This window comes from Mya arenaria, chromosome 2 (assembly GCF_026914265.1).
Source record: "Mya arenaria isolate MELC-2E11 chromosome 2, ASM2691426v1".
Taxonomy (NCBI): domain Eukaryota; kingdom Metazoa; phylum Mollusca; class Bivalvia; order Myida; family Myidae; genus Mya; species Mya arenaria.
This window is the reverse complement of record NC_069123.1, coordinates 56,364,777-56,379,430: the sequence shown is the minus strand read 5'-3', so window position 1 is coordinate 56,379,430 and position 14,654 is coordinate 56,364,777. Positions and strand designations below refer to the sequence as shown.

General features: G+C 35.4%; 1 protein-coding gene across 1 annotated transcript in view; it reads right to left on the bottom strand.

The window, feature by feature from the left end:
- The window catches only part of LOC128218794 (endoprotease aex-5-like), a 74,431-nt gene that overhangs the window by 49,359 nt on the left and 10,418 nt on the right, over positions 1-14,654 (bottom strand). The window contains exon 2 of the mRNA XM_052926498.1: positions 7,296-7,557. Coding sequence (XP_052782458.1) covers positions 7,296-7,334 — 39 coding nt within the window. The 5' untranslated portion in view covers positions 7,335-7,557. The remainder of the gene's footprint in view (positions 1-7,295; positions 7,558-14,654) is intronic.

Genomic DNA, 14,654 nt, shown 5'->3' with positions numbered 1-14,654 from the left:
AAAATGAATTGCATAATGCACCTGTCAATTGTAACCACACCCCACCCCCAGGTCCGGGGACTTTTGAATTTCGGTCCAGCCTACCCCAGGTTAAATTCCCTGAACTGATGGTAAAATCCCTGCCAAATTCCCCCGCATCCAACATACCATAGGTAAGACAAAACCACCGCATTCACACCCAGTATACCCCCGGACGGGGGTGGTGGTGGTTACAATTGACATGTGCATTACCCACTACCCATTTACACCAGTAATTCATAATTATATTTGAAAGACATGCCTCTTGTCAAAGGTTTTGAAGGGTATGAACGTCAGAACTACCTGCCTATGGCCTTTCAACATTTTATAGCATTGTTAAACTAAAGAAATTATTATTAAGTTTATACTAGATCTTTGTTAAGAGTGACCCCTTTGATAATTCTGGAGAAAAATTATTAGGATTAGGTTCTGTATTTGTCCATAATTTGTCATATGACATGTAAGCAGGAGTTCATTCCTTCAAAGAATTGTGAATCTTATATACTTATATATTTGACATCTTATGAATTTTATCACACTTTAACCTAGAGGCAGTTCAAATAAATACTGCTATGATTAAACCAATACTGAATAAGGGCAAGAATTCCAAACAAGACAGTATACATCTAGTATCATGTGTGTCTGATAATTTTGAAATCATAGTGATTAAATCTAAAAGGATGTTAAACCTGCACTGTCACTAATTAAGAGTTTTCGCATTTGTTTTGAAAAAATTAATTAAAATAGTCTGACTTTTGCATGAATGCCTTCAATCCAGTCATATAAGATAACTCTCAATGAAACAGAACTCAATTGTCTGAAAAACTGCCAAATTGTTCATTTCTTCTCAAGCATTACTAACCATTAAACATAGAGTTTTAAATGGTAATAGGAAAAACTGTGATTTTGTATGCAGTCTCATATAACTGTTATCAGACATGTGCACAAAAGTTTTTCATTCCAAGTTAAAAATAACAAAAGTTCATATATCTGTGAGAGTGCAGCATTAACAATGAAAACAATTATTAAAAATGGTATTTCTAACTGTGTATAATAATGCAACAACAATTTACCTTCTACTAGCACATTGAATTACAAGTTCTGCTTTTTTAAAGAAAACGGGCGTATTGGAAGTACCATCACTTCCAGCGATATTTTTGTTGTAGCTTTTTTTTATAAGAGACATTGGCAAAAACTGTTCATAGATTGTGTTTTAAGGTGTATGTTTTATAGACAGTACTCCAATTCTCTTTAATATATAATATGTTTGTTTTATTTAAGGCTTTTGTGTGTTTTAGGGCTGTTTCAGACCATTCCTGATATCGTATTTTTGTTTATAAACCCGGCAGTCATAATTGCATACCTCTTTGCAAAAGAATAATAAACATTCACAGAAATTTAACAATAACGGAATTTTTCGAATTTTTACTCAAAAGAAGAGACTTTTGTATTTTGGCCCAGCTAATGTTATTACATTGTTGACTAACATAAGCTTACAAGCAAATTAACAGGCAGAATAAATAAAGAAAAGATGAGCACGTAGTCTTGTTTTGCATACAGAAGTAAGGGGCTTAGCTAGCCCTTTATATGTAAATTCATAATTGCTAGGTGGGTCTCGGGGCATGCCCCCTCGAATATTTTGAAAAACATGGTGCATTCTGGGCGTTCTGAGGTGCTTTATTTTGTACTGGAAAATAAAAATGACATTTAAAGGATCATGTAGTCAAGTACGCATACTGCAACTTTGGCTGATTTTTTTTATGTTTTTATTAGAATCATGTGGATTCATCCGCGTACTAGTGTTATATGCAGCTTCACGCCTGGTATCTTAGACAGACATTTTTAGTCTTATGTAGACGTTTGCAAGGCAAGGCTTGGTAAACCAAAGTGCCTGTCTCATTATATTGGTTACAAAGTGCTTTTGCATGTTGTTTGCAATTGTGCATTTTGCGTGACTGGTAAATATCTGCAATATAAAAACTTAAAATTCATTGACACCTAGGTGACCAAATTTCAATTTTTTCATTTCATTTGTCAAACATTGTGCCCCAAAAGCACATTTCACATAAGTATGTAGTTTCTTTACTTAAGGTCTATTATACTGTAATATAAAATATATTTAAAAACATTAATTCTGGTAATTTTATTGCGAAATTTGACAAAGTAATAGGCAAAATGCAGAAATTTTCAAATTTTTTCTAACAAATTTACCTAAAAATCATATTTTACAAAATACATAGTTTGTATATTTCAAGTATCTTATAATGTTATATAATATCTGTTTTAAAAAGTTATTTTGGTAATTTTATTGCAAAATTTGGCAGAGCTGATGCTAAGTCCAGAAATTCTCATTTTCATTTAACTTTTAAAAACATTTTGCCCAAAAAATTATATTTTGTACAATGTGATTGTATTATACTTGTAGTATATTAAATGTGGTGTCTGATATAACACAAAACCAACAAAAAAATCTAAGCATTTTTCTCCCATTTTTCATTTTCACTGGACAAAGAATAAATAGAGGTGATGTGGTGTTGAAACTCTGCTTCAACACCTCTCTATTCAAATAGAGAATAGTGCACATCACCACAATGTATATAGACTATAACAGAGATTCAAATCTACAGATAGAGAATAGTCCACGCTACCACAATGTATATAGACTATAACAGAGGAGTTGAAGTAAAGTTTCAAAATCTACAATGCATAGAGAACAGAGGTGTTGAAGCACTGCTTCAACACCTCTGAGATTGAATAGAGTATAGTGCACGCTTCCACAATGTATATAGACTATAACAGAGGAGTTGAAGTAAATCTTCAAAATCTCTGGCTGTATACATTGCATAGAGAACAGAGGTGTTGAAGCACTGCTTCAACACCTCTGAGAATGAATAGAGTATAGTGCACGCTTCCACAATGTATATAGACTATAACAGAGGAGTTGAAGTAAATCTTCAAAATCTCTGGTTGTATACATTGTATAGAGAACAGGGGTGTTGAAGCACTGCTTCAACACCTCTGAGAATGGATAGAGTATAGTGCACGCTTCCACAATGTATATAGACTATAACAGAGGAGTTGAAGTAAATCTTCAAAATCTCTGGCTGTATACATTGTATAGAGAACAGGGGTGTTGAAGCACTGCTTCAACACCTCTGAGAATGAATAGAATATATACCGTGCACAGTATATACTGGTATAGAATATAACACCAGTGTATGTACTGTCACGGTATATCGTGCATATCCATATAGTGTATAGAGTCGATGCACTGCGTTGACATCTAAGATCTCAATCTCAACTTGGACTAAGCATTCTAGATTTAATATTTTTTTCTAGATTCAAATAATTCACTGTTACTAGTTCATCTAATGTTCATGCAAATAATGGGAAACCTTTATAACTTTAGAAAGGCTTCATAATACTTCATAAAAGTTATACCTAGCGATGCAAGAGACGTCAATATATCTTTCTAAAGTCACTAATAATCAGAACAATTATTTTAATAGTATAAAATGACAGTCAAAACGTCAAAAACGGCATATTACAAAACATATGATGATGAAGTGACTTTTATGTTTTTTTGCAGCATTATGGCTGAGTGAGAGTTTGTGACTGAAGGATAGAAACACCTATCAACCATCGCATGAGAGATTGAAATTAAATGGTGTACGGGAATGGTGTGGTGTACAGTTATGGTTGGTGTATAGGAATGGTGTGGTATACGGAAATGGTGTGGTATACGGGAATGGTATGATGTAGGGTAATGGTGTGATGTACAGGAATGGTTTGGTGTACGGGAATGGTTTGGTTAACGGAAATGGTTTGGTGTACGGGAATGGTGTGATGTACGGGAATGGTGTAATGTACGGGAATGGTGTGGTGTACGGAAATGGTATGGTGTACGGGAATGGTGTGGTGTACGGGAATGGTGTGGTGTACGGAAATGGTGTGGTGTACAGGAATGATGTGGTGTACGGGATTGGTGTGGTGAACGGGAATGGTGTGCTGTAAGGAAATGATGCAGTGGGGTTCCCTTTCTGCATACTTCACGTCATTTGAAATTTTTGAAAAATTGGTATTTTTTAAGTCATTTCAAATAATTGTATATGCGTATACTTAAAATCGCTTTTTTACATTTATAATTGAATCATTAAATGCATTTTAATGATAACATTCGTTTCAAAATATCCATCTTCTATGTATTTATTTTCGGGGTCACATGAACACGAATTCTCGATGCAAGAAGACCTGTTCCTCTACCGATGAAAATTAACTACCATTTCTCAACCGATGGAAAGTAATTATGAAAATACATCTGAGAAAATCACAAGTTGTGCATTAAAGAGACTCACTCACATATTTTACTTTGGCAGTGATTTAAAAAAACAAACTTGGTGCAAATGATTACCAGAACGCGGTTCAATCAAAGCCTAACACTGTTAAGTCGCCAACAGTATTACTACCACTTCGGCCAAAAAGAGCTATAATTGATGTCAGGTTTTTATATTAAATAATTATTAAAAACAGAGCCCTAACTCAACTTTTGATTACATTTAATCATTGAAATAGTTTTTACTATTAAAGCATAAATGAAATCCCTTAAAATGACACACTGTTATCAAGAAAACAAACTGGAAACGGGAAGAATAGATATCAATTGAAAAATGTGTTATATGTATATCTAATTAGATATTTGTTTAATCACAGGCCCCTCTGCCGCAACAGTTTTTCCAAGAGAAATATTGGGGGAACAGCGCGTGAAAACTATGTATGGGAGATTTTACGGCTCTGCGGTTACTGTATGCTCTATTACTCACAATCACACTGTTATGTGCTCAATGCCTTCATTTGTGGAGAACAGACTAGGAAAATAATGGACATATTTGTAAACGTAGCCAATTTTAAACACTGAGATCAGGCTGAGTTAGTATATCTTTTGACGATATGCAGTCGTTGCTTATAATTATTGCGTCATTAGAATTGGCAACGTTTACAAATATGTGCACTAATCCCGTTACGTCAAGCTAACTCTATCTTTAGTCATTACATACAGTTAGAGGGTAAACCTGTCCTGCGGCTTTTCGGATAACCAAGCGACGTAACTGATGGGAAATTAACCAATTTTCTGCAATTAACTGTACACACTTGGCAACTGTTCATACATAATGTAAAAAAAATAATGTGGGTGTGCAAAAAAGAGTTAAAACAAATTAAAAAAAAATGAGAGACAAACTAGTATTCTAAGTTAGATGTTTTACGATAAAAATGCCCATTTATTTCGATGGACATTATGTTTGTTTTTCATGATAGCTATTTTACGTTCAATTTTAATGGGTATGTGCAAGTATTTATAAAAATTAAGAAAGTATGAAATCCCTTGTCGGTATTTTGAACAAAATATGGTATATTTCATGAGTGGAATAATGAAGTTATAACTGCTATACTAGTTATTTACTACTTACACTTATTTAAAAAAGAACGTTAACCAGGTTGAGTTCAATAAATATACCTTGTTCGGAGGTTATTCCATAGGTCCTGTGATATGGCACTACCAGAATAAGTGATTAGTGGTTTCTATACTGCTAGAACACATGTCGCATAAGATAATGTTAGATAATTTGCATTTGAGTAAATATTCGTTTGCAGGTATGATTCTGTTTGTTAGCTTAAATTGAAAAGGACGTATACATTATCGATTGTTGCAATGTATGGCATTGTGTAAATTTCTTTCCAGACTAAAACCTTATTTACAGAGCTTTCCCACTCTGAAGTCAAATATGTGTTCTAGGACAATTTTCCCTTCTCGTGCCATTCTTTATAATATAAAGTGTTATTATTGCATTTAATTACCATGTAAGTTATTCCGTATAATGAATTTTCTGATATCAACTTGTTCTTGTTTTGGTATGTTCCAAGATTTAAGAATGTCATGAATAAATACGTTTTGACCACATATACCCTTTATATCGTTTTCATCCAGACTAGATTCAAATATAATGTTCGCTCCTTTTTATCTAATATATTAGAAAAAATGTTTACCATTTACCATGATTATTTTCATCGATAAATCGTTTTATCCAGCTTGCTTTTATGGCATGTAGAAATACTTTTAAATTTGGATAATTTATCCACCATTTCCTGGGGTATGATATAATTGTTCTCGCTTTATTTTATCCGGTTTGTTATCCCAAAAGATGGTAAAAATATATTTTATTATTTCGTCTATTAGTTGACCTGGAGGATTTGGTCGCACAGTAAATGGAAACACTAATTTTGGAGGTGAGAACGTCTTAATTACAGAGACCTTTCCTAGCAAGGTTAATTTTCTGTGTCGGCACTGTTTAAGACATTTTTGACCTCCTGTATTTTAGGTATAATATTACTGGTTGAAAAGGATGACTTATCATTTGAAAATGTAATTCCTACTGGTTTCGCTAATCTGGAGGTCCATGTGAGTCGACTTCTTTCACTAAAGTTTCTTTTCTTTTCTTTTAAGCTGCCTACATGGAGTACTAACGTTTTCGATTAATTGATTTTTAAGCCTGATGTTTCACCATACTCCTGGATTGAATATATTAGTTTTTTAATGTGATAATTCACTTCCATTGTTAAAAAATGTAGCATTGTTGGCAAATAGTTTTTGTTTATTTTGAGTGTTTCTTTTTTACTTTAGTTTCAGGACACTCAATTCAATTTGAAAGTGTTTCGATACATAACAGAAAAATGAATGAAGACAATGGACACCCTTGTCGTACACCTCGTTCTATTGCAAAACTGTTAGAAAAGTGACCATTTTGTAGAATGGTTCCTTTAATACCAGTATAAAACAGCTTTATCCATTTAATAAGATCATCTCCAAGGTTAAAATGATTTAAACATTTAATTATGTAATTATGCATTAACTTGAGGAAACTTATAATAAAACAAATAATTATAACCTAATAGCTAAACCCCAAGGCCTTCAATAATAAGAGATTCCAACTTTATCTGCAGACGGAGGAATACAATTCAGATCACCAAATGCAAAAACTTTTCAAAGATACGATGCAGTCATTGTTTTAAATTATGAGCATCACACACAGTCTGCCTTAGAAAATAAAAGGTAAAAAACTGTGTGATCATAGAGTTTCATAATAAAAAGCATACTAAGACTGGGAACAAATAAAGAAAACATTATTACAAATAAAAGCGACATATATTAGCTTATCATTTCTTCCAAAAGATTACCTATGTAAAATATATGAAAAAATGACTCAACAGCTGCATTGGAATACCTGGTTTGTTTTACTCCATCCACCTCCCCAAGGAAACATCCGCTTCAAAGCGGGTACAGTGGCAGGTATTTGTTTCCAATGTACTCCATTATGTCAGGGCAGTAATAGATATTGGAATCGTGATCTTCAACTTCATCGGAATTGTCCTGGATGAGGTGCAGAATTGTCCTGGATGAGGTGTTGAAGACAGGCTTAAAGAATGATTGCTCCCTTATACCGGTCTAACGGGTCTTGTCTTCTATCACTTGATTCTCCTTGTGATCTGTCAATAACATGATAGAAATGAGACAACTAATGACATATTGCAATTGGGTTCAGTTCATTTTGGTCGTTAAATACTTTTATCATGCGCTGTATAGAAAATAAGGCAAATGTATCACAATTCAGTAGATATTGGACTTAAATACAAATACCAGTTAAAACGGCAATGCCACGGCTGTTGATTTACTATTATGATATGATTTCTGGTGGTTTTTACGGAATTATCAGAGAAGTAAAATTTCATGCAGTGAAAATATCAAATTAATGTTTTTAACTGTTTTGAAATTTTAGCCCGCTCTCACTTTCAAATCAAACGTCATTGTGCATAGGACGGGGACACAATTTCAGTGACAACATTTCCGAAACGATGTTACGTGCACATACAAATTGACATGTTTTTCTAAAAATGTGATATTTCATGACCTTTTACTCAAATTTTAGCCATTTAATAAAAGGGAAAATATAGGAATATAATTCACTACGTGAACACCAAAAGTGAATATTTCACTTATGGCTATGGCACTCATAAAATAGATATTTTGGTGCTCGCTCAGTGAAATATATGTTAAGATATTACACTGACACAAACAATGATCATCTTTATTCATATTTTGCACACACAAATGAAAGCAAAAGATTATTGTACATTTATGTCACGTTAAACTTACTTCAATTAAAGTACATTATGTTAATGTCTACATGTCTATCACATAATGCTTGAGTGTGACTGAAATTTCAACAGGGTATGCCCAGGACACAGTAGTCTCAAAAATGCAAGTGGTCGAATTGATGTTTCAATGCCTGGTATAAATGTTTTAACAGATGAATACTCTAGACAAATTTCATGATAATTTGATTAAATTTAATTTGTGGGAAATATGATCTTTTATCTAATATGAGAACCAGTGATAAAGGTTTTGACAAGAGGTGACCCAACTATTCACAATTATTAAAGCTATCAAGCAATCAATTATTCCGAATATGATAATTTGGTAAACTGTTTTATTTGTCACATGGGATAGTATTTCCTATTGCATGTAGATTTGACCTAGAGACCTTGTTTTTAAATCAAGGCAAAAGTTAGAAATGGAAAGAGGCATTTTTCTGTGAAATATCACGAATAATATGATAATGATAATAATAATCTCTTATTGACAATGAAGCTTCAAATGAAGTTTCATTAAAATCTGTCAAGTGATTACTGAGATTAGTCTGGACACAAAAAGCGGAAGAGAAAGATGGACATTCCGGTTTCTAGATACACAATGTTGTCACCAATGAAATGTGAGCGTTGGTCGAACAACATAATGTGTAGCTTGGTGGTCTGTAATAAATTCAAGTACTGTAACATTGGCTTCATGTTGTATAACTAAACAGTAAGAAACGTGTACTTGTTGTCAGTAGCTGCAGTGTACATGTTGTCAGTAGCCGGCATTGTACATGTTGTCATCAGCTGCAGTGTACATGCTGTCAGTAGCCGGCGGCAGTGTACATGTTGTCAGTAGCCGGCAGTGTACATGTTGTCTGTAGCCTGCAGTGTACATGTCGTCAGAAGCTGCAGTGTACATTGTCTGAAGCCTGCAGTGTACATGTTGTCAGTAGCCTGTAGTGTACATGCTGTCTGTAGCCCTTAGTGTACGTGTTGTCTGTAGCCTGCAGTGTACATGTTGTCAGTAGCCTGTAGTGTACATGTTGTCTGTAGCCCGCAGTGTACATGGTGTCAGTATCCTGCAGTGTACATGTTGTCAGTAGCTGCAGTGTACATGTTGTCTGTAGCCTGCAGTGTACATGTTGTCAGTAGCCTGAAGTGTACATGTTGTCTGTAGCCTGCATTGTACATGTTGTCAGTAGCCTGCAGTGTACATGGTGTCAGTAGCCTGCAGTATACATGTTGTCAGTGGCGTGCGGTGAACATGTTGTCTTTGGCCTGCAGTGTACATGTTGTCAGTGGCCTGCAGTGTACTTGTTGTCAGTAGCTGCAGTGTACATGTTGTCTGTAGGCTGCAGTGTACATATTGCCATTGGACTGCAGTGTACATGCTGTCAGTCACTGCAGTGTACATTGCCTGAAGCCTGCAGTGTACATGTTCTCAGTAACCGGCAGTGTACATGCTGTCTGTAGCCCTTAGTGTACGTGTTGTCTGTAGCCTGCAGTGTACATGTTGTCAGTAGCCTGTAGTGTACATGTTGTCTGTAGCCCGCAGTGTAGATGGTGTCAATATCCTGCAGTGTACATGTTGTCAGTAGCTGCAGTGTACATGTTGTCTGTAGCCTGCAGTGTACATGTTGTCAGTAGCCGGCAGTGTACATGTTTTCTGTAGCCTGCAGTGTACATGTTGTCAGTAGCCTGGAGTGTACATGTTGTCTGTAGCCTGCAGTATACATGTTGTCAGTGGCGTGCGGTGAACATGTTGTCTTTGGCCTGCAGTGTACATGTTGTCAGTGACCTGCAGTGTACTTGTTGTCAGTAGCTGCAGTGTACATGTTGTCTGTAGGCTGCAGTGTACATATTGTCATTGGCCTGCAATGTACATTTGTCAGTCGCTGCAGTGTACATGGTGTCTGTAGCCTGCAGTGTACATGTTTTCAGTATGCAGTGTACATGTTGTCTGTAGCCTGCAGTGTATTGTACCCACGGATGAGCGTAACCGTTACTTTCCATTAATAATAAGTTGCACCAATAAGATCATGGTTGGCTATTTTAAAGAAGAAACCTCAAAAATAGGTTTTAGGACACCATATTTAACGAAGTCCGTTAAAACATGTTATTCAAATACTGATATTAATCCCCATGTATATCTGAAATAAGAAAGCACCGTAAGATCTTAATACCAGCTCAACCCGGATAGCATTTTTGTTTCATGCGGTATGAATTTGAGAAGAAACGTTGTTTGGAGCTGACATGAAAATTAAATAAGGAATTTCAACTTTCATAAGGCTGAGGTTTAACAAAAATTCTAGAATGAAATGCATGCGGTAGTTATTCAGCAGAAAATACTACAGGATGAAAACTTACCCGGTCAACCAAATAACTCGCATAAGATATCGGCAAATGCATGCCTGGGTTTTGTTCCGTGGCATGTCACAATTAACAATCTGTATGTGTTTTAAACGGAGTATATCGCAAAAAAACAAGACTAGATTCAAATATTTGTAGTTGTGACCAAACATAGTACAAGCTTTAATATAAATATTAAACAGAAAGGTGACTTTACAGCTGAACAGTTAGACTTACAATGACCTCTCGTGCTACTCTAAATGTCACCATAACCATATACGGGTGTATATTATCTACGTAATACGTTCTCGGTATACTAAAAACGTGTAAGGGAACAGCTGATAATAGGTCGTAATTTTTGTTACAAACATTGGTATTCGTGTCATACGGGTTGCATACATTATGCTAGCGATGTCAAATGCAGCTGCTCCGCAATTGCCTTATTAGTTTGAAAGAAGTGAGAAATGCATAACCCTGGTGCACATAACTGTTTTCATGGTTCCTGCATCATGCCGCTTGACCACTCACACCCTTGTAAGGATATAACATTTGGGTGGGTGTAGGTCATCTTTAGCAGTACATCACTTTCACCCTGGTGGCCCGGGATCAAACTGTTGGATAAGAAACGGTAACCTTGACCACTAGACCACTTTCACTCTTGTAGAGATAAAACGCGTTGGTGAGATTAAGCAAGAAAGTTTATTAACCTATGCTTAGACACTCTCATAAACACGGTTGTTCGAAGATAAGCTTTCGACTACTCGAATTGTTTCTGTTGTTTTTCATATTTATATTGTATTGTCGATGAAACGGGGGTATCAGTAGAAATCCCACTTGTCCGGCTTGGTGGTCACAAACCAAAGTCGCACACGCCCAGGTAGGTCATCAAACCACTAATCAGATAACCAATTTCAATAAGTAATGATGTATCAAGAAGATAAGTTTGAAACATGGAGACGAATTCTATTATCCAACATACATGTAAATCATACATAAAAGAAAAAAAATCGTCTCCGCAATCTAATAGATAAACTTAACCCATAAGTCAAACAGTAAAAATGCATTAGTAACGAAGACACAGGCAATTTTGTATAACTACCGAAAACGGTCTCAAACAGTAAGTTTTCAGTCCTTTTATCGGAACAGCAACGATTTAATTTGTCAGTTGATGCTACAACAATGCAAACTGTAAATGCATTTATGCTTAACGGGGTAAGGAACCCAGATCTTCCGTAGTTGAATCATGGAAGTACGTAAAAATACGGCAGAATACTAACGGATGCAGGCGATTTGAAGGCTATAGATCGTGTACTGATTTACAGGTTATAGATGGTGCCCTTGATCTACAGGTTATTGATGGTGCCGTTGATTTACAGGTTAAAGATGGTGCCCTTGATTTATAGGTTATAGATGGTACCCTTGATGTACATGTTATTGATGGTACCCTTGATTTACAGTTTATAGATGGTGCCCTTGATTTACAGGTTATAGATGGTGCCCTTGATTTACAGGTTATAGATGGTGCCCTTGATTTACAGGTTATAGATGTGCCCTTGATTTACAGGTTATAGATGGTGCCCTTGATTTACAGGTTATAGATGTGCCCTTGATTTACAGGTTATAGATGGTGCCCTTGATTTACAGGTTATAGATGTGCCCTTGATTTACAGGTTATAGATGTGCCCTTGATTTACTAATCTTAAAAATGGTGCCCTTGATTTACTAATCTTAAAGATGGTGCCCTTGATTTACAGGTTAAAGATGGTGCTCTTGATTTATAGGTTAAAGATGGTTCTCTTGATTTACATGTTATTGATGGTACCCTTGATTTACAGTTTATAGATGGTGCCCTTGATTTACATGTTAAAGATGGTGCCCTTGATTTACAGGTTATAGATGGTGCCCTTGATTTACAGTTTATAGATGGTGCCCTTGATTTACAGGTTATAGATGGTGCCCTTGATTTACAGGTTATAGATGTGCCCTTGATTTACAGGTTATAGATGTGCCCTTGATTTACAGGTTATAGATGTGCCCTTGATTTACAGGTTATAGATGTGCCCTTGATTTACAGGTTATAGATGTGCCCTTGATTTACAGGTTATAGATGTGCCCTTGATTTACAGGTTATAGATGGTGCCCTTGATTTACAGGTTATAGATGGTGCCCTTGATTTACAGGTTATAGATGTGCCCTTGATTTACAGGTTATAGATGTGCCCTTGATTTACAGGTTATAGATGTGCCCTTGATTTACAGGTTATAGATGTGCCCTTGATTTACAGGTTATAGATGTGCCCTTGATTTACAGGTTATAGATGTGCCCTTGATTTACTAATCTTAAAAATGGTGCCCTTGATTTACAGGTTAAAGATGGTGCTCTTGATTTATAGGTTAAAGATGGTTCTCTTGATTTACATGTTATTGATGGTACCCTTGATTTACAGTTTATAGATGGTGCCCTTGATTTACATGTTAAAGATGGTGCCCTTGATTTACAGGTTATAGATCTTGCATTTGATTTACAAGTTATAGATTGTGTACTGATTTATAGGTTATAGATGGTACACTTGATTTACAGGCTATAGATCGTGCAATTGATTTACAGGTTATAGATTTTGTTCTGAATTACAGGCTAAAGATCGTGCACTTGATTTACAGGTTAAAGATCGTGCCCTTGATTTACAGGTAATTGATGGTGCCATTGATTTACAGGTTAAAGATGGTGCTCTTGATTTATAGGTTATAGATGGTTCTCTTGATTTACATGTTATTGATGGTACCCTTGATTTACAGTTTATAGATGGTGCCCTTGATTTACATGTTAAAGATGGTGCCCTTGATTTACTGGCTATAGATCGTGCATTTGATTTACAGGTTATAGATTGTGTACTAATTTATAGGTTATAGATGGTGCACTTGATTTACAGGCTATAGATTGTGCATTTGATTTACAGGTTATAGATTTTGCACTGAATTACACTCTAAAGATCGTGCACTTGATTTACAGGTTTTAGATCGTGCGCTTGATTTACAGGTTATAGATGGTGCCCTTGATTTACAGGTTATATGTCTTTCGTTTGATTATATCGTGCACTTGATTTACAGGCTATAGATCGTGCACTTGATTTACAGATTATAGGTCGTTCGCTTGATTTACAGCATTATATCGTGCACTTGATTTACAGGCTATAGATCGTACACTTGATGTACAGGCTATAGATCGTGCACTAGATTTACAGGTTATAGAAGGTGCACTTGATTTACAGGCTATAGATCGTGCACTTGATTTACAGATTATAGGTCGTTCGCTTGATTTACAGCATTATATCGTGCACTTGATTTACAGGCTATAGATCGTACACTTGATGTACAGGCTATAGATCGTGCACTAGATTTACAGGCTATAGAAGGTGCACTTGATGCACAGGCTATAGATCGTGCACTAGATTTACAGGTTAAAGATCGTGTAATAATTTATAGGTTATAGATGGTGCCCTTGATTTACAGGCTATAGATAGTGCTTTTTATTTGCAGGTTAATGATCGTGCACTGACTATGGTAGTTGTACTTGGTTTGAATATCACCTGTCGGATTTGATCACGATTATTTAGTGCATCAAACACTTGGCACCAGTATTAATTCGTTGTTTTCGAAAGCATTATTTGAATCTTATAGTCAATTAAGTAGATACAGACTGGTCGTTAATTCTCGAATAAGCTTAAGTCCCTTATCAAAATCAAGCTAAGTTGACTTAATTGTTTGAAGAAGTTGTGTTGTGTTCTCATTTTAAGTAGAGTAAGTAGTACGTTACAGTTGATGTTACATTTTCCTACTTTTGATCATGATGAAATACTTTTTGTTTTGTAAATTCAAGTTTTAGTGAGTAATTTTGCTTTGTAAAGTTATATACATAATTGTTTGACGCTTAATAGTTTTTGCAGAGTTTGAAGCAGACCTTTAAACATCGATATTATCAAAACGTGCTCTTAGTTCCATATTTCAGCAAAGTTAAGTTCAAGTCAGGTGAATAGTTTAACGGCCCCTCAATGTAACAATCAACAACCCAATACAGTAATATTCAATCTATATGATATTACC